The sequence below is a fragment of the Gymnogyps californianus genome, chromosome 2 (genome assembly GCF_018139145.2).
Source record: "Gymnogyps californianus isolate 813 chromosome 2, ASM1813914v2, whole genome shotgun sequence".
Taxonomy (NCBI): domain Eukaryota; kingdom Metazoa; phylum Chordata; class Aves; order Accipitriformes; family Cathartidae; genus Gymnogyps; species Gymnogyps californianus.
In genome coordinates this window covers 97,503,340-97,523,923 of record NC_059472.1, presented here as the reverse complement: position 1 = coordinate 97,523,923, position 20,584 = coordinate 97,503,340, and the positions used below count along the sequence as shown (strand labels likewise).

The following is a 20,584-nucleotide window of genomic DNA, read 5'->3' as shown; positions in this document are numbered from 1 at the left end:
TCTGTGTGTGTGTGTCTTCCTTGAAGGAAGCTTTAGCAACCTTAAGAACAAAATGCCGGCTGTCTTGACAAGACTGGCAGGCTTAGAAGTGAAAAGATCTAATATACAGAATACCAGAGGCTTTGTAGTTCAATACACACAGCCTGGGGAACCTCGATCCTGGTTAGACATGTCTTCAAAGTGAGGGACTTCGCTGCCGCCTTAACCTCTTTTGCTTTGCACAAAAAATCTTGCCCAGATTTGACAGTACTTCAAGTCAGAAGTAACAGGCAGCACTCGTGATGTGGATTTGAGGAAAAACTCTGCTTTCGCTCACGTTTGCAGTTGCCTACATTGTGGTGAGGACATGGTCTGCATTACTGAAAGGCCAGTTGTCCTTCATCGGCTTCCCTCAGTCCTTCTGGGTGCTCACAAGGACAGGCAAGCGTAGTGTGGTGGCCCTATTTCACACAATTAATTGAGAAAGAATTGCACCCTACTCCAGTACAAATGGTATGGAGTATGTTCCCAAAAGTCCCTGCAACAAATGAGGGGGAACGCAGCGCCGCTGAAGATGCGGTAATTCAGATTTGGCGTTGTGATGTGTTCAGAGGTTGACTTGGCTACTGGAGTGCTGAGAGCTAGGTGCCATTCGCTCAGCCTAACTCTCCAAAGCTATGTTAACCTAGCTGGAGAAAAAAAAAACATTTTAAAAAGTAAAGCAAGGAAAAATTCTCTCTAGGAAAACAATGGACTTAGCGGAGTGTAATAATTTCATTCCCTAGTCCTTAATTCCCATTTTCTGTGCCTTACTGAAAATTTCCCAAAACAATGACCTTACATAGATCTTCATAAAGTGGCTTGTGCCTACTAAAATAATAAAAGCTATATAATGACTAAATAGGCATATAGCATCTATTTCTCTTCAACCTTCACATATTAACCCTGTTCCTGTAACCTGGCTACTTTCTCGGGGTTTGTAATTGTGTGCAGACAAGCAAATAAGACAAGACAGATATTCCAAATTGCTCATTCTGGGAACACCCCGTATAAACAGGTTTGATTGTCTAACGGAGAGCCCAAACACAATCTCTGTGTTTTAAAGAAAGGTAATACTGCTGTGGTTATTTGACAAATGGATCTGGATCATGTTTCAATTGTCAGAAGCCAAAGAGTATCCATCTCCTTCACTTCAGAGCTAATAGTGCATGGAAAGCAAAACATGTTTAACTTGGGGCGATCCTTTCAGCGTCTGTGCTTTTTGTAATAAAGAAGTGTTTGCTGTGAGATGGTGGCAGGAAAAAAACCCCATCTCTTTACAGAGTATAGGAAGGGAGTGCTGGCTTCCAAGCCTAATTTTTCGAACACTGGTGGATTATGTTTGCAACATTATCCCTGGCACATTTCCAGGAGTCTAATATAGGAAAGGTTTTTAATTTCTTTTGTCTTTTCTTTCCCTTTCCTTTTCCCTTTCCTCTCTTCTCATTCCTTCCTCCCTTTCGTTCCTTACCCTTCTCTTCCTTTCTCCTAGGAACTGGTAAAAAAGACAATATGTGGAAAACCAACATCTTTATTCTCATCCTTTAATTGGAAGCAGGAAGTCTCATCTTTTTTTTTTTTAAGAGTGAGATAGATAGACACCAGCGTAACTGTGTGGCACCCACCGGAGCTACTCCGCTTTCAGACCAGCGGATCTGTGCGCAGAGCCAGGGCAGAGATTCACCTCCGTGACAACGAGCTCTGCACAGACCTGTGCGGGGCCAAAGGGCGCTGCGGTCCTTGGCCGCTCCTGGGCCCGCCTGGCAGCCCTCCCGGGGTCGGTAGGAGCGCGGCTCTGGAGACCCATCGTTCAGCCCAGCCAGGGGTAAAGGTGGGGTGAGCAGGAGCTGGCACGGGGCACTGCAGCGGTACTGGAGGATTTGCTCTTCTGTAGTCCCGGGTTTCACTGTTCAGTCCTTCCAACATGAAGCAACGTCCCAGTAAAGCCGAAGAGATGTGACGTTTGTAACGGGAGCAAATGACCGGCAGTCCGGTACGGGATGGGTGGTGGGGACCCTGGCCAGGCATCCTGGCCAGGCATCCTGGCCAGGCATCCCGGCCAGGCGGGCGGGCGTGGTGGGAGGTGTGGGTGGGTGAGCTGGTGTCCGACACTGCGCGGGGCAGATGCCGGGGTTCAGGGCAGCTCCCCTCGTGCTTTAGGACATCACAGTTCTGGAGAACTGTCACAGGAGGAGACGGACTGAAGGCCAACGGACACCACCAGCTCACGCCAGTTTGCCGCTGTGGCTCTCCCAGCTCTCCTGCGCCTTTACCGGGCGTGACCCCCACGAGGCCCCATCACCACGGCCCCTCAGCGGCCCTCCCGTGGGGGAAGAGGCAGGGGGGGTCTCCCGTGCCCGGCGGCACGGGGGGGAGATGCCCGAAACCGACCCGCCAGGCAGACGGGAAACTCCCGCGGGCCCTCGCACCGCACCTGCGGGGCGAGGGCTTCCGCGGGAGCCGCCAGCCCGCCGCTCCCCCCCCGGCCCAACCCGGGCTACGCCGGGCGGCCGCCGGCGGGGCGGCGCCCGCCGGCTCCCAGGGGGCGCCCCGCAGCGCCGCGCCGCCCGCCGGTGCCGGTGCCGGGGCGGGGCCGGGGCGGGCGGCGGCCAATGGTGCGGCGGGGGCGGGGCGGGCGGTGCAGGAACCCCCGGGAGGTGACAGCGAGGCCCCGCCCTCCCCGCGGCGAGCGGGCGCCCGCGGCGAAGATGGCAGAGGAGCGGTGCTGAGCTCCGTGCCGCCGCCCCCCGCACTTGTTGGCCGCCTCCGCCGGGGGAGGGCGGTTGTCCCTGCCCGCCCCGCGTCCGTTAAGGGAGGGCAGCGCCGGCGCCTCCGCGGAGGCGTGTGTGATGGTGCGGGCATGGCGGGGCAGCCGGCGGCCGCGGCGCTGCTGAGGCGGGGGGCGGCTGGTCCCGGCCCCGGCGGCGGCAGCAGCAGCAGCCAGTGGGGGCTGCCTCCCTCGCCCGCTCGCCCGGCAGCCGCCTCCCCCCGCCCCGGCCGGCGCTGAGGGAAGGAGGGAGCGCCTCGCCGTGCTGTGCCGTGCCGCCCGCCTCGCCTCGCCCCTCGCCGCCGCCGCCATGCTGCCCGGGGTGGGGGTGTTCGGCACCGGCCTGACGGCGCGGGTGATCGTGCCGCTGCTGAAGGCGGAGGGCTTCGCCGTGAAGGCGCTGTGGGGCCGCACGCCCGAGGAGGCGGAGGAGCTGGCCAAGGAGATGAGCGTCCCCTTCTACACCAGCCGCATCGACGAGGTGCTGCTGCACCAGGACGTCGACTTGGTCTGCGTCAACTTGCCGCCGCCGCTCACCCGGCAGGTCGCCGTCAAGACCCTGGGTGAGTGGGGCGGCCCCGCTCCGGGCTCGGGCTTCGCGCTCGCCTTCGGGCTCAATGAAATGAAATGAAACCCCACTGCAGCGCGGAGTTTTTCCTCCGCTTTGCTCTTCACCTCCCCCCCCCCCCCCCCCGTTTATTTGGAGAGGCCCTGGCCGAGGAGCCGGGGGTGCCCGGCGCTCCCCGCTATAGCAGGCCGAGCGCCGGCGGGGCGGCGAGGGATGGCGCTGCGGCAGCTCGGTTGTGACATCCCGCATCCCCGGCCACCGCCGGTCCCCCCTGGCAGTAGGCACCCTCCCCTCCGGGATGCTCGGGCAAGCCTGGGCAGGGCCGGGCCTGACACCCAGCCCACGCAGCGGGGGAGGGAGCGGGAGGAGGGAGGCAGGTGTCATCCGTGTCGCGGTAAGGAGGAGAAAGTCACGGTAAAAAGGATAAAATAATCATCCTGCCTGCCTTTGGCCGGCGGTTTGCATACGCGCCGGGCAGGGGATCGGGGAGCTGAGCATCGTTCCCGCGTTGGGGGTACCCACGCTGCTCGGGGGGGGGGGGCTGAGGGGTGCCGGCTCTGCCCCCGGCCCCGGGTCCCCAGCTGCAAACCGGAGAGGGGGAGGCAGGAAACGGTGAGAGCAGAGGAAACGTTTTTTTACACACGAGGCTTAATTAAGATCACGTACAAAGGGAAGGAGGGACTGAAAAAGTAGGCATGCACTGTTGTAAGCTTCTCTGTTTTCAGACGTGCAAAAATGGGCCGCATCTCGCTGTCTCTTGTGTGAGCATAAGTCTGGGCTTTACTCTTTGAGCTTTGTAATCTCTGGTCCTTAAACACTTGTTTTCTGAAGGATTTTAGTGGGAGTGCCCTCCGGAGTAAGGAAGTCTTAATTTGTCCCTACAAGTACAGGTGGGAAAGGGTAAAAGTGAGGGGGAAATGCCGTGAGTCATCGTTGTTGCAGAGTGCGTTGAGGTTAACAAGTCGGGGTGGCTGGTTTGGCTCTGGGGCTGCAGCTATGTAGGCTGATTGCTATCGCTTTCAGCCTCATAAATGTGTGTGGCATGTCGTAGTGTTACATTGCTACTGGCGTACTCATTAGAATTAGTTACCATTCAAATGCTGCTAATATCACAGCCAGCTAGTGTTTTCAACCTTTAAAATTAAGCAATTAAGGGAATTGAGGCAGTAACTAAAAAATCTTAAGTACAGTGTAGGCATTTGTCTGGAAGCCTTGCTCAGTGTTACTTTCTGTACTTGGAAATGTTTGTCTCTGAGTCAAAGCATTTTCTTGTCTTTTATAATATACTTTGGACTTTTTCCTCAATGTACAACACTTGCACCAGAAGTCTGACTTGCTTGCCAGAATGATGTGCCAATGGATTTGTAATGTAGAAATACATATCGCAGAAAACATATAAAAGACAGTATCAAGGTAGCAAGGTTTCAGTTTGACACACATTAATTTGGCGACAATTGTGTCACTTCTCCTGTGATACTCTTTCCTGCAGGTGTTGCTCACGAAAGTGCCCCGGCTTGACTGTGCTCTTAGAGGTAGAGTCCCATGAGGTTTCAGGCGGACATGAGGCATCTGGTACAAGAACAAAATTTCTGAAACAATAAAGAAACACAATTGGTGTGATTTTTTTTTTTTTTTCCGGAGGGCTTAAAGTAATATTATGTTTTGTCCCTCTCTGAATACTTGCAGCTAAAGAAAAAAATCTATTCCTGAACATGTGCTGAATTTATGAATGATGCTGACAATTGATGTAGCTGAGATGTTACTGATAACTTGCTGATGCAATCTGCTAGCAACAGACTGGAGGGGAAAAAAAAAGGTGTTTTCTCCCTATTCATTAGTACTGTACTGTTCTCAGTTCCCTTTCACCTCTAGTTAATTTCATTTCCTCCCGTTCCCCAATGGTTGTTACTTGTATGTTGCAGGGGTAGTAAAATGTGTGTGAAAATGCATGGAATGGTCATTAAGTAGGGATTAAACATGTTACAAGGTGATAACATGCAACATGTGATAATTTTAGTGTATTACTTAAAGGATTATTATTTACAGAAATATCTTCTGAACTATAAATAACTCTTCCCCCAGTTATTTCAGAGTTAAATTTTTACTGTTTGGTTGTTGGTTGGTGTGGGTTGTTTTTTTTTAATTCAGGCATTGGATCAATAACAATGAAAGTTCTTGCATGTTCATACAGGTGCAAACAGGGGGCTAGAGCAGTGGTTCCCGAACTGCTGAGAGGAATACCTCCCTGCCGGCAGCTCCTGCTCCTGGTCCTGCTTGTGCTTCATGGCTTGGGAACTGCTGTGCTCTGGAGTTATTATTTTGCTTTAATCACTGAATTTTCTGTTTTGAGGGGAGGAGTGCAATTGCATTCATCAAGTGGGGGTTTCAAAAGCCTCTGGTAAGCAGGGGCAATGTTGTATAGATTGAGGAAAGCAGAAGCTGGAAAAAACATTCCTTACTATGATAAGGAAAGGATGTGGGTCTTACCTTTTTTCTTTTTTTCAACTTGATTTTTTTTTTTCTTCTTGAGATTTCACACAAGAAATATTATGCAGCAGCTAGTGATAGGACATAGACAGGTATACCAGAGGTTTTCCTTATAGATGGAGGCTTCAGGAGGTCTAAACATGATGCCCTGCATTGCAGCAGAAAAGGTTGAGAAAGACATGAGTTATTTGTTAATACACCCAGGTCTGGCTTCCGTACGAGAGGAGGCATATCTGGCCTGGGAAGAGACAGGGACCAACTTTTCTTTTGTACCTGTATTTTATTTTAAATTGGCTTGTTGCCCAAAGCTGTGTTTTCATTTGGTGAGGTTTCATTATTAAAAAGTGAAAGCCTGGGGAAGCAGTTGGCGGTGTTTCCATTGCCCGTCTAGAGCTGTGTTTACACTCTGAATTTGCAGTGCATTGAAATCCACTCTGGCATGTTTCTGATGCGGACTCCGGAGGTGGAGGTGGGGTGAAACAGGTGTCCCTCCAGCTGTGTTTAACTCGGACCATGCAATGGGAAAAACTCAGTTGCTTTGTTTTCACTGATATGTCTGACATGTAGATGTATTGCTGCTTGAAACGAGTTTTTGGCACGGTGGCCCATCAACCGCTATTAAAACACAAATGTGTGAATACACACTCCAGCTGAGGAAGTCCCCAAACTGTGGCTTCCTGGAAACTGTTAGGGGGAGAAAATGGGAGAAATACAGATTTAAACTTGCCCTGTTAACTTTTCCTCTCAGCCTCTGTCTCCGTTAGAAACGGGATCCTGAGCTGGGTCTGACTCTGTATAGCAGTTTTCTTAGGAGCTAGACCAATGTTGGGCAAGTCTCTGGAAGAGACCAAGTTCAAGAGAGAATTGAAAACCAGGCTGGTTTGGATGATGACTGAAAAACGCCACACGTTTTATTCGTGCTTATGTGAAATACGCTGATGGCCTCTATCACTTCTGTGTAAAAGGAATCAAATTCCTTGTTTGCTTCTACAGAATGGGGCTGATCAACCCTTTCTCTTTGCTGTCCCTGCTCCATCTTGCTCACTTAGGAGCTCTTTTGTTTATTGCTGTTTGTACAAGTTCCCTGTAGCATAATGCAAAACTAATGTCCCGACTGACTTGCTGCTTGGTGGTCAAGAAAGATCAATGGCTGAACATTTAGGTAAGCATAGAAAACAGTCCTAGTGTTGAATAAGGGCATTTTGCCTTCTCACTGAGCTGAAAAGTTTGGCATGTTTGTTAGAAGTGGTCTGCTTTTTCCCTGCCCGCATGCATCGGCAATACAGTCGTATCCCTAGACTGATCAGGCATGGGAGATGTGTTTGCATACAGGGACAAAATATGTCACCAGAGTGCCTGTTTGTGCTCAGCATCAGAAGAGTTACTGCTACAGACAATATGATATGACCCTCCACCTAGTTCAAAACTGTCAATATGTGACTTTTCACAGTGTAATCCCTCCCCCTTGTTCAATTAAATATGACATTCTTCAGATCCTGACTGAAATGGTTGCCCTGTGTGACTAAATAGCTGCCACATCAGGTGAAGTGATTTACTGCAGGTGGTGCTGAGAAGTCCTTGATGACATTTCATCTTGAAGTTGAAGGGGAAGGCACAGACATTTCTACATGCCTGGTCCTGTTGGTGCTTGAGTCAAGTCAACTTGGCTAAAGAGAACTTATTCCTAGGGTTCACATAAGTGTTTCTGGGGAGCAAATGTTTTGCTTTTGGGAAGAATCAAGTACCAGATGTTTTTAAAGCATGTCTCTGGAGATGTTACCCTTAATTCTGTTTACAGTGATTTTGTGTACTCTTTCATCTTAAGTTAAGGACAGGACCACTGAGCTGTGTGCTGAATACTCGCTGCATGTGTTCACAGCCATGTCTACATAACATTACTTTTTAAAATGTTTATATTATAGTAGCGCATGGTTGGAGTCTGTTCTGCCTGGGGACTATACAGAGTATGACTTTCCCAGCCCTCCAGAAGTTGTTTCTCTTATGGAGGACTTAAATTTGTTTACTGACCGGTGCTTCTTCTACACTTGATTGTGGTCATGAGGGAGCACCTTTATTTAGAGAGGAACATAAATAGTACTGCTCAGATCCATACCTTCCCACCCCTTCCCAGGAAGCACTGGCATCACACAGGCATGCAGTACAGGCCTGCTGTCTGGAATATGTTTGTGAGAATTCCTTGTTAAAGCACCAGCAATGTTATTGCTGGATCTACCCCTGAAGTGGGAGGAACATCAGCTGCAGTGAAGTAATTCACAGATCTGATGCAGTCTCTAATTAATTTCTACAGTCCTCTGCACCTATGCAAATCAGGCAGAGGTTACAGGGTTGTAGCAGTAGATAGAACTTTGTCCAAAGTTTGTGAAGTGGTTAGGATCCTTTGGGATGAGATGCTCTATTAAGGGAAAACATTACCATTATTACTTATTATTAATAGCGATGTAATATCTGTCCTGTAATATTGAGTTTAAATTTGACCTAATAGCAGTGACTTTCAGCAGAACACACTCTTGTACTTGGAAGGCAGATGACTTTGCAGCATATTAAATGTGAATTATGGTCATCCTATTGCAAAAGAAAGTCAGATGAAGTGCTGTCTATCTTTAATCAGCAGAGCTAGCAAAGGCTATGATGCCTTTTTTTGCACATATTAGAAAGTCAGTCCAAAGAGCCTGCTGGCAATTGGCTGCAAGTCTCCTTCCTACTTGAGTGATGATGGTATACCACAGAAAATGGCACCTATCTCTTCCATCGACCTTTTTCTCTCAGCACTGCTGACCTTTCATTCCAGCGTTATTCCTGTAAAACTCCTACAGAGATACTGTGGGATTGGCCCTCTGAGACAGTTAAGGTAAAGAGCACTGTTCAGGTACTGTTTAAAAAACAAGCAAATAAAAATAATAAAAAAACCCCAAAACAGACAAAACCCCCCATGTTTCCTTTCTGGCCTTCAAATCAAAGGCGTGTTTTTGTTTTTCCCAATTGTCCTCTTCTGTCTGAAAGTAATCACCAGTTCTGTTGTTGCAGTGGTAGGGTAGACTGGGACGCCAGTATGGACCAGACTTGGGATACTGGGGCACTGAGATCATGCTGTGATGATGCACCCAAATTTGCCTAGACTAAGGAACAGACAGTTGCGATTGAAGTGGTTGTATTAAACTGTGTTAGACATGAAGACCACGACTGCAATCCTGTATCCAGTTGGGTCAGTTTGTGTTGTTGCAGTTTCCTCCGTACTGTTTTAAAAAGGAGTGCCTGGCCTCTGGGATCCCGAAAGGCTTCAAAGATGAGTTGCTGTGTTACTGTCTCTGGACCAGCATGGGCAGCTGAAGCAGGACGGGCTGGACCTCTTGAAGACTGCTGCAGGTCTAGTCTTGTTCCTGCTCAACCAGAGGGCGTAGAGATGTGGAAAGCAGCATCTCTCAAGTTTAGGAAGTTACCATCCTCTGTCAGAGGTTACTGTGCCCTGTAGGTGAGTTGCCTGAAACAAATGTGTGCCCAAGCCCTCAGTGGCCCTACTTCTCCCTGTGATTTAAATGGCAAAACGTGATGCCGGAGCACGGACGCCCTCCTTCCATCTGCTTGGCTGCCGGGGGTTTGGACCTTTGGAACAGGAGCAGCAAAGGAAGCGAGAGCGGCTCTCGCCTCTGCCACTGCCAATGTTTGATCTGTCACGCTTTGTTAGGCAGAGCCCATAGTCAGGGCGGTGATACTTTAATGAGAAATCTGACTTCCTTTTAAATACACGAGTCAGGGGCACTTTTATCTTTTTTTTTTATTAAATCTTTATGTAGGCAAGTCCTTATGGCCTTTATCTGTTTCACTGCACTTTGAACACTATTCTTGCACTATTCTGGTCTTACGTTGGTGTTAGCAATGGTGGCAAATACAGCTATTTTTCCTACCATCTGTGGTACTGGAGAAACTCAGCTGTTCAAAGACTAGTGCACACTAGTGCTATTTCCAGCACAGGTCCTCCCAGGGCATCCTTGGCAGTGTTAACAGCGACACTCTAGCATTAGCAATACCATAATATCTTGATTTGATGTTGAAAATGGCTGAAAGAGGTAAGTAGCTCTCTTAGGCGTGGCTTCTGGCTTGGCTGACAAAGATTTGACTAATGTGGTGTTAACTAGGAAAGGGCTGGAAATAGTAAAATCATCTCCTATGAACAAAGCAGGCATTACTGCATTACTGCTAAAGGTGTAGGCATGTGTGTCTAGCCTTGTGGCTGTGCTAGTGAGGATCACCTTTTGTATTTCTTTTGCTGGCACAGTTGGTAGAGTGGATATCACATAGATAGCATCTTGTGCAACTATTTTTTTTTCTTTGTTAAAATGACACAACTGTGCCGTGGATGCTGTTACACAAACAGAAAATGTGTAGCATAGCTTTCTTCTATGAGAAGGTCCTGATAAAAGGTGTGTTTATACTGTTAGAGCTGTGCCCAGGCTAAGTATTGTAATTAACTTCTGGAGCAAATCATTGCATCCCTATAACATGGGAAAGCAGAAAACAGATCTTTTATTATTCTTCTTCTTTCTTGCATAGCTTTGTGCCTTCATTCTGACAGGCAGTGGCCACCATGACACCTGCTGTGGTACTGAGCTGTCTGATCCCTCTTCAACAGACCTTGCCTCCGTGACTTTGTCTTGTTGCTCATTTTTGGATACTTGTATTGCTGAGTGCTCAGTGGTGTAGGTGAAGGAAGGACTTGCGTCCTGCTTCTGTTGTTCCAGGTTTTGGAAGAATATTAAATAACGGGAATTAAGGAAGAATGTGTAGATAAATGTGGAGAAAGGAAAATATGTTGAGCAAGTAAAATCATAGATTTTCAAGCTTCCCACTGTTGCCTCTTTTTTCTCTCTTTTTTTTTTTAAGCCCTCTCATGCCTGAGATTGACACTGCGTGACAGAGAGATTTGCTGTATGACTCCAGACATGGATAGTCAAGCACAGCCCCTGATGGAGGCAGAGTAAAAACTCTGCAAGATGCTAAATATGTTGTTCTGTCCACTTTTGTTTGAGAACTAGGTAAATTGTGTTGAAGCATATTACAACTTACTGTCCTTTTCTTTGTATGTGCAGTAGATTTTGCCCATTTAGCAATAGTGGTGGCAAAGCACCGAGGATGAACATGGAGTTAAATTTCTAGGACGGCCAAGACTGGTGTTTTTCACAGGCCACTGCAATGCAACAACACCCTTTGCTGTTAGTATCAGTTTGCCACAGTGTTATCCGGAGTTGCTACGAATTGTTCTAGTTTCCTCAAACCACCAAAGCAGAAGCGTTTACCCTACTGCTTTTTTGTTTATTATTCATATAATAAACTCTTATCTCATAAGAGTGAGCTGTCAAAGTCAGAGACTTAATTTACAAGGTCAGCATGCATGCAGGTAACAAAGCCACCCTCCTTACAAAAAATGATTTCAGGTCTTAAGTCTTGATTTAAACAAATTGATTTAAATGGCTATATAATTAAACAGGAACAATCCCTTGTGTAGGTTCCCTAAATTGATTTAAGGCCTGGTCTGCCCATAGATTTTTGTACCAGTATAATTATGACTGCAAGGAGTATGATTTCTTTAATGTAATAATTGCTGCATGGCCATTAGAAGTCCAGCTGGTGTGACTCCTCGCGTGAACGCTGTTCTGCCAGCATAATGGTTATCTGTATTTGGTACAGGTTATTCCCGCTCCTGTGCGGGCATAAATTGTCAGTTGCATATATATTTAGAGCGTTCAGCTGGTATAAATGTGTCCATGTTACTGGTGTAGTCCAGCTCTAGCTGTATTGGTACAGCTGTATGCTGCGTAAAGGTGGCTGATGTATTAATTTAGGTGGTTTATTGTTGTGGACACTGGGAGGAATCCTGTTTGGCATTTGGGTCACTGAGTTTGGAGGCCTTTGAGCAGAAGTCCTCAAAAGGTCTAAAGAGTTTTTCTGTGCTTGTTCAGGAGCTGGCTATGCTAAAAATGTGGTGGTGAAGAGCAGAGGAGGCTGGGCCTTGCTGCACCGCACAGCCGGCACTGACCACCAATGTCAGACAAGACTCATGCACCTGGCAAGTGTAAGCGTAATTATCCTTGAGCACCGCAGATGCCTCTTATGGCTGCACTTCCAGATGGTGGAACTGGCATCCAGGATAGCATAAACACCAGATCTTTATTAATAAACAAGTCTGACCCACAGGGTAGCAGGAATTTTAGGGAATTGTGGAGGATGAGGGTTTACCCCCCTCTTCCCCTTTGGAAAGAGATAATGGCATCCCTCGTTTTAGCCCAGCCAGGGCTAATGATGAAAGTTATTATTTATCAAGCCTAACTCCTAAGTATGAGCATGGTGAAAAGCACAGAAAATGAGAACATGGTGTGAGGAACTTGGTTGGTAGTAATATAAGAATAAACATAATGATTTAACACAGAGAGTAAAATTACTTTCATCATTTGCTACTGTGCTAGAGTTTAACCTCAGGGTGAAAACCGGTGCCTTCAATTCCATTGCAGCAGCAATCACAGCTTTAGTGAAGCGGATGGAGGTGAAAAAAAGGTAGCAACTTTGTTTTGCATTCTGATGTTTCCATGGCTTTTATCAGCAATAAAGACCCTTGTTTTGGCACTTCCTTGCAGTGAATGTTTGGCAGTCTTCAGCTCTTCCATCTGGCCATTTTTTGCCAGGAAATGCCCAGAAGGGAAGTCATGGTTGAATTAAATACTGTCTCTAGGGTACTGGGCTTCACATGGCTAATGAGAAGCCTTAATATAGAGAGCTTTTCAAAATCCAAATAGAGTCAAGCAAGGAGAGAGAACTATAAAATAGTAGTTACCCTTGCTGTACTGGAGTGATGTTGCTTAAAAATGTGAAACTGAAGACTAGACTGAACACTCTGAATTCTTTCTCTTGGTGTCTATACATGCGCATTACATACAGTTCCATATATGTATAAAAATAAAAAAACCCATTAAGGTGAAAAATATATAAATTAAAAATTCCTGGAAGTCCCTCCCCTTCCTTCACTTCCTCAGCCCATAAAAGACAATGCAACTGTTACTGTTTCATGTGGGGATAGGAAAGGGGAGAGAGAATAGCTCAGAGAACACTTGGAACAGTTGCAGCCAAGCTCCTGTGTGTTAAAATAAATGCCAGAAACGTGCCTGAAAGATGCATGTAAAAGCTCAGATTCTGCTCCTGCTTGCTCCACTGTAAATGCAAGTAAAGCTCTGCTGGATCAAAGGAAATAGTTGAAATTTATGATGATGTTACTGAGAACACATTGTGGCCCGGAAGAAAAACTAACTGTGCTGCAGAGAGAGGAGCCTGGCCTTGCAGATCTGTGTCCTCTTGGCAAAGGCATCTCTGTCAATTTAGGAAATGATTGGTGGGAGTCTTGGGACATGGTTCTGCAAACCTTTGCTTACTTCAGTAGTCCCCTTGAAGACTGGTTCCTTACAGGAAATATGTCAGGTGCAATAATTCATGTAAGTAGGAATTTGCTTGCAAACTGCTTTTGTACCAGTTCATCAAAAAAATCCGAAGATATAGCTACATCTGTGCAGTTCCACAGCTCGATACAGTTGTGCTTCTATAACATGTTACGGCAGCATGTCTGCAAGAATAAAAAATAAGATGGAAAATATTTGTAGCAGAGGTGCTTAGAAACATTAGCCATAGCCTACAAAAGTTTGTCACTAAATGAGTGTGATGGAGCTTGCAGAACTCTTTTGTGACTTGCTGCTTGCCTTGAAGGAACTTGACAATTTAGTGTTGTGAAAGATGCTTCGTGGTTAAACAGTATGAGGTGCTCTGATAAAGACTCGTTTCTCGGGCAGACTGCTAAGCAGCACTCCCTGAGACTAGTTTGTGGATACACCATTATCCAAATACATGAGAAGGTGTCCTGAATTTTGTATCCTTGGTTAACAGGTGGGACTTGTTATTCATGTTGCTGAAGAATTCTGCTTAAAAATCCGTGTCATGAGATGCTCGGTTTGCAGGGGTGATGTCTTTGCTAAATTAGCCAAAGTACATTTGGACGTGGTCTATGACTATTGGCATAGCTTGAGAGAACCATGGACCTGAAATGTAATTCTGGCTATACTTTTTACTGGACTGTACCATCTAACCATTAGGAAAAAATACTTTGATGCATCGTATGCCTAAAATGAGGACAGTCTATGTTTATAAGACATTTCACTTCTATCTCATAAATGCTGATCGGTTTGCTTGTGAAATTCGATGCTAGCTAGTGGACTTATTTATGCCTTTGATTATAGTGCTGTCTCGCAGCTCTTCATATAAATTTAATTATGTTGGTACTGTGGTGGTTGTTGTTTGAAATTACAGATTTGTTCACATAGACAAAGGTGATCCTTCACAAGGCCTGATGTGCACAGATGTTTCTGCAGCTGTTGAGACCACACCTGCTGCCATCTGTGTGTAGAGAGACCTGACCCCTTACGTGTCAGGTGGGGACAAAATTGTTGCATTATACCCTTGGTCTGTGTTTGAGACTCCTATCTGCTCTAAGCAAGAGTGGCATGATGAGAATAAGCTTGAGGATTTCTGTCCTGAGGTTTCATTCTCTGTAAAGTAGATTGTGTATTTTAATTAGATTGCACTTACCTGCCTTCCTGAAGCTGGTTTCATCTTTCAGGATTCCCAAAACTACAGATTGGGGATGGGGGAGCACAGGGGGATTAAGAGACTTGCTGAAGTTTGTGTGGGAAACTGGTGACAGGGACAGAAGCTGGGTCCTCTGATGTCTGCTCCTGTCTTTCACTGCGGGACCCGCTGTGGCCGAATGCTGCTGAGTGGATGGTGATCATGACAAACGCATCTGAGCTGCTGGAAGAGGACCAATCTCTGTCACTCTGGTCGGCGCTTTTTCCTGGATGGTTGTGCAGGTGGTCTAAAATGAGGGTTGGAAGAGAGGAGTGGAGACAGTGCAGGGAAACCCGATTCCTGGTTGAAAATAAGCTCTACGCTCCTCTTGTTGGTGTCCCTCTTTAATGTGTACAGGGTAGCTTGTGAAGGAATTGCAAGGACTGTTGGAGGGACTCCCTTCTCCGGGGAAGATTCGTGGCTGGGATTGAGTGATCCGTGGCTGTGTTGAATTTGAGGATTGTATCTGGCACTGAATATTTTGTGGGTTATTAATGCCAGTAATCATCTTTCCAGTGTTGGAGCTTTATTTAACAGATGCTACAAAAAAAATCTTACTAAGCCAGCTTACTATGAGCAGTGATGGCTCAGCAGCTGGGAGACTTGTGTATTTATTTTTAATGAAGTATGGAGTTTCTCTTTAGTATATGTTATGGCTCTCTGCACACTGGGAAACACCTTTCTTTAGCAAATGGGCAGGGCCCTTCTGGGCTGACTGGAGCAACTGCCTTTGTGGAAGACAGACAATAGCATACACATATGTAATGTTGGTTGTAGATACAACCTTGAGCATCAGGTTAAGCTGATGTGAGCAAGTTCAGATTTGCAGCTGCTGTTAGGAGGTGCTCAGATGTAAAAAGATACTTAATTTCAGGTCTGGGCACTTTTTCAGCCCTGTAGAGTGCTTGCCCTAGGGCCTCCTGCATCGGGCAGAATCATCTGAGAGCGCTGGGTGGAAGCAGCTAGGGTGCTGGTAGTTGCTGGAGCTGTCATGTACCATCTCAGCGTAATTGTGCTTACAGGGAATTTGTGCTAGATTGCATTGCACTGTGCGGGGCCACGTGCAATGTCTTTCCCTTTCTGGCTACATCTGCGTTTTAGTGTGTTGCACCAAGTTGGTAAGCAGGCAGGGTATTTGAAAACATTTCCTTCGCTTGGCGCTCAAAAGAAAATTGTGGGGTGATGCCCTAACTGCTGAATCGGATTTTGGCAAATCATTAAAGGTTCCCTTGAAGAGTCTAAATGTAATGCAATAAGTGTGATATTAACTGGCCTTGTGAGCTCTTCGGTGTAATGAACAAGGAGTGGATTTTGAGGCTTTTGCTTACTTTGGGGAGGAATTACTCTCACATCTCCTTTCACTGAAAAGGACGCATCAAAGAATTAACATCACTGGAGATGTCTCTGCTGTAAGGTTAATTTAATAGCATAGAAGTATAAGAAACTGGTTTTTTTACTCCTAAAGAATATATATTTTACCAAGGCACTGACAGGACATGGCTTTGGCCCTCTATTTGAGTGGACTGCGTGTTTTCAGAGTCCTACTAGCAGATAGTACGTGCACTGATAAAGTTTCCTGGTCGCAAGTGTCAGATGTTTGCACTGCAGCTCTGGACCAGGGCAAGGATGACGGATATTTCTAGGTTTTTATAACTGTCTGTCTGGCCTAAGTATGCTAGCCTAAATTCCATGTGGATCATGTGATGCTTACAGCTGGGAACTGAGTGTAGGAATCAAGCAGCTCATATGGATTATACTCTTGTGATTGTAATGAGTGTAAATATATGTATATATTCTTCGTCTGTCTATCAAAAATCTCTAGAACAAACTTCAGATGGGCTTGTGCTGCAGCAATAGGCTTGTGAAGTTGCTACAACTGTTAATGCAGGAAAAACTGAGAGTATCGTATTCTTCAAGTCCTGCCAGCAAATAAAAATACATGAATTTGCAATTAAGTATTGTTCACGGAATACATATCTCTAGTAATAAGATTACCTTTTCAGTCTCTCCTTTCCATCTTTTTCTATCTGTTCTTTTATTCCCAGGCTCACCTGGCACTGTAAAGCCTGTTAGAGCCTGAAACTAATATTAGGGAAATTAAAAGTGTGGGTAATTGTGCTACTTCAATTTGCTCGCAGCAAACAGTGGGTGTAGTTTCTTGGAAAGAAAAAAAAATATGGCCACAGAGAAAAAGAAGTCAGAAAATTAGCTTCAGACTAAGATACACTCTGTAGCTCTGATTGGAGAACTGTGTACCACGGGCCTCTGTTCTGATTTAATGCAGCTGCGCTGTCCTGGTTTCTAAACCTGTAATTACAAGACTGAGATGGATTGATATGGACGGGAGTTAGGATATTAATTAAAATACCATGGATGATGTGGGGAACAATATGCCTTATGTGCTTTATTTAAAGGAACTGGAGAATAATTCATTCAAAATGCCATGAGTTGTCAATCTTGGATCTTGTTTCTTCTTCTTTTGAATGTTCAAGCAACTGTAAATTGCATTGTGGGGTGCAAGATAGTGGAAATTTGGGGCCCTAAGTCAAAACAAGGTATTTATAGTCAAATGTTCATTTTGGTAGGATTAAACTACTTTCAACTGGCCTGTTGCTTTTCAGACATGCAAGCCAGAAAAAAAGACCTATGTGGAATAATCTGAGATTTACCTCTAGATTTCCTAGAAGAATTTAATCTTTTGTGTTCATGCCAGTATCTCCCTGTGTGCTTATGCAGCTCACTCTTTCCCACAAAAACATGGATGCAGTTGGTCTTCTTCATTCCTCTTTGGGATTAAATTACACAGAGGTGGAGCTGGTGAAGAACACTTTGGGCAGCTGCAGACTGATGTCCATGTGTCTCTGGTTCCCAGTTTCACAGATCCTATTGCCCTTAACACAGCTGTGAAAATCTTTTCTCTTGTGCTTTTTCACATCTCCCACAAGAAGTTTTGCAGTGACAGGAAAACTCTCAGTGCTGTTGATAGCTGCAGGTGTTGGAGCCCATTGATTTGAAGGACATCTACAGCAGTGAGTGATCGGAGGCAGCGTTAGGTTGCAGGGCTCTTCCAGAAAGTGAGATGTCATTTGGATTAGGGGAGGAGGAGGGAGGTGGATGTGTTGTAAAGTCTTGCCAGTCCTCACCTCAGGCGTGTTGCAATGCTGTTGTCCTTGTGGACTGCCTCAGTACAGCAGTGGGTGTTTCGGGTTAAGTGTAGGAAGGAGGTTATCCGCCTGGGCAGGGTAGGACCCCTAGGCAGCTTGTCCCTCTCTGTTGGTGAAAAGCAGTGGAATAGATGCAGTTGTCCTATAGGCAGTCAGTTCGTTAGCCATCAGTGCAGAGTTGACTTTTACTTGGTGGGAGGCACCCGGGAAGACTCAAGCAGATTTGCTTTCAAGGTCAAGTGCTAAAAGATCCACACCCCTGAAGAACTCACTGTCTCTGAAATTTTTGGTCATTTAAAATCTTCCAAATTTGGCCCAGAAGAGTTTGATCAGTATTAGGAGTGTGTCAGGGCTCCCAGGCGTGACCCTAAATGAACTTCCATGTGCCTGAAACCTAAAGACTTGAAAGCCTTCTGATTTGCTACTGGCAGAGGGTCATCTGTTTGAAGTTGCTTTCTGTCTAGCAGTTATTGTTTTGTCCAAAACTCCCAAAGAAACTGGTCTACTGAATGCAGTGTTACAAGAAATGGAAAGCCAAACCCATTCGCTTGCATTGTCTTGGCACTTCCGTGAGATTGAAAAAAGTGGCCAGACCAAGTTTTTTTTTAAACAAATACTTTTTTTTGTAGTGTAGTGTTTGCTTTATGGCTGACGCCTTGTTGCCAGGTCTCATCTCGGAGCAGTTTTTATGGTTAAGCTGTAAATACTGGGAATGGGATATGGAGAGTGGAATTCATGATGGAAATGTGCAGTGGGCCGTAGCTGTGCTATGCTGCCACTGCTGTATGCACAGCAGCAAACTTTAGTCAAATCAGAGAATATCGTATTGCTTTCTGCATGGCTGATTTTCTTACATTCGATGGCTTGCGTTTGGCTTGTTACCTTCATTTGGAAGCAGTGCTAAAAAAGGAGACTTATGGGGGGGAGTAGTATGGGCTGTTGAGTGGTTGAAGTCCTGGATGAGGGGTAGAAACCACCTAAGTCTTCCCTCTGCCCCGACTTTGCAGGATCCAGACGCTTGCTGCAGATTTCTTGAATGCAGCAGCAATGTGGCAAGCCATGCCCAGCTTCGTGCGAAGCCTCGAGTTGAAAAGCCATAGTGGTCTTTGGCATTTCTTGTCTTTGAAAATGCACGCTCAAAACCACCAGATAACGTTTGCCTGGAAGAGGAGGATGTGTTTCAGTGAAATGATAAGAGGGGAGGGGCCACTCTCGGGGGGGCCTAAGCATGAGATGCCTCCCTTGTTAGGAAAATAGATGAATATAGAAAGTGGAAAAGCACCTGTGATGCTGACAAATTTGGCCTGAGGAAACCAGCTGAATAAAGGCCGGTAGGGGAGAGGATGGGAGAGAGCCAGAGCAGGGGAGAGTGAGTGTTTAATGCAGCAGGCTGTGCTGCCGTGACTGGGCTTGCAAAAAACGGAAGGGGGAAGAGAGTGTAGCTGGGTGGTTGTGGCTCTCAAACTCCCTGCCTGCTCTCCATCTCGCCAGATGTGGGCTGCGTTCCCCATCTCCCTCCTGCTGCCAGGCTGTGGGCTGCTCCTGTGGAAAGGACTGGGCAGCAGTTGCCCCCAGGATGTGCTGTGGGGGCTGCCGTGGTGGTGGTGGGGTCCCTGGCAGCGAGAGGCAGCTGGGAGGAGAGGGCTGAGGCAAGACCTGGAGTAAGGTTTGCATTACACTGGGAAAGGGGGAACCGGGAGGGATGGAGGGATGCTGGGTAGGGGGAAGGAAGACAACATTGACTTCAGTGGGAGCTGTAACATCTCTTAACACTAAGTTGCAGTGAATTAATGAACCCTCCTTGAAAGTGAAAGTGCTAGTGCTAGCCATACACTTTGGTGGGGGAAAAGGTTAAACAAAGAAGTGTGTTCCCTTCAATGTCTTTTCTTCAAGCTAGCTTGAACTTCCCAGAGAAAGATGCTGTCAAGGCACTCTCCCTGTGGAGATGAACTTCGTAGATAAAAACTCTTGAGTGGAGAAATAAAGCAACCTGTCTGGCACCGCTGACTCCACACTGAGTTACCAAGCATTATTCTGGTCAGGCAGAAAATGCTTTGGGCACCAAATGCAGCAGCTTACTGAGTACATCGCTGTAGCAGTGAAGTATGGAAAGTTAGCCTTCCTTTGGAAGAATGAGGAGGCAAAGAGAAGTTAGCACAGTTTATAGGTTTTTTTGTTTATTAAACAGAGGTGGTGAATAGCTGTTTCAGCACCAATAAGCCATGAGACATTTGATAAGAGCCTTGTTGAGTAACTTCTTTGCCAAACACAGTAAATTCTGTTTGAAGTGACCTGTAATGTGTCTGTGTTTGGCATAGCATCATGCACTTTCAAGAATGTGAGCTGTCTTCTTCCCAAGTCAGTTGCTGAAAGACACTGTAGACAGGCAGCCAGTGTCACCTAGCCTGAATTCAACCTGTGTGGAGAAAATGGGTAAAAGTCTGTTCAAAAATCTGGACTTCGATTTTTTTTTTTTTTTTTTTTTTTTTTTGGGGGGGGGGGGGGACGGGACACGACCTCCAGGACAAAGCTTCCTCCTGTGCTCTGGGAAGGGGACAGTGCTGGTCAGAGCTCTGTCAGGGCTTGCTCTTGGCTGCTGCACTCCGCTCTGTGTCGCAACCCTGCCATCTGCCTTGTTTTGCTGATGCCACCTAGCTCCTCTTAGTGAGGGCCTGTAGAGATAGATATGTATTAGCCTGACCTGCACTATGATGCTGTCTGATTTGGCAGTGGTTCACCTGCAGTGTGTTTCAGTTGTGCAGCAAGCATTATGGTTAGGTGGCACAAACTTATTTGTTTTCATGTTTGAGTGGAATTAAATGTCCCAGTAGTAAAAAGATGCTCTTAACAGCATCCCTGCAGCCGCCTTTATTACTGAGACACAGGCTGAACTTTCCTAAT

The 20,584-nt window shown here is 46.4% G+C and overlaps 1 protein-coding gene across 2 annotated transcripts in view; it reads left to right on the top strand.

Annotated features, from left to right (window-relative positions):
- The first annotated feature begins 2,941 nt into the window (after positions 1-2,941).
- GFOD1 (glucose-fructose oxidoreductase domain containing 1) overlaps positions 2,942-20,584 on the top strand; it is a 70,674-nt gene continuing 53,031 nt past the window's right edge. The window contains exons 1-2 of one of the 2 annotated variants that reach the window (XM_050890771.1): positions 2,942-3,348; positions 6,093-6,109. In XM_050890771.1, the coding sequence (XP_050746728.1) occupies positions 3,096-3,348; positions 6,093-6,109 (270 nt within the window). In that variant the 5' untranslated portion in view covers positions 2,942-3,095. The remainder of the gene's footprint in view (positions 3,349-6,092; positions 6,110-20,584) is intronic. The other variant, XM_050890770.1, reaches the window with a different exon arrangement.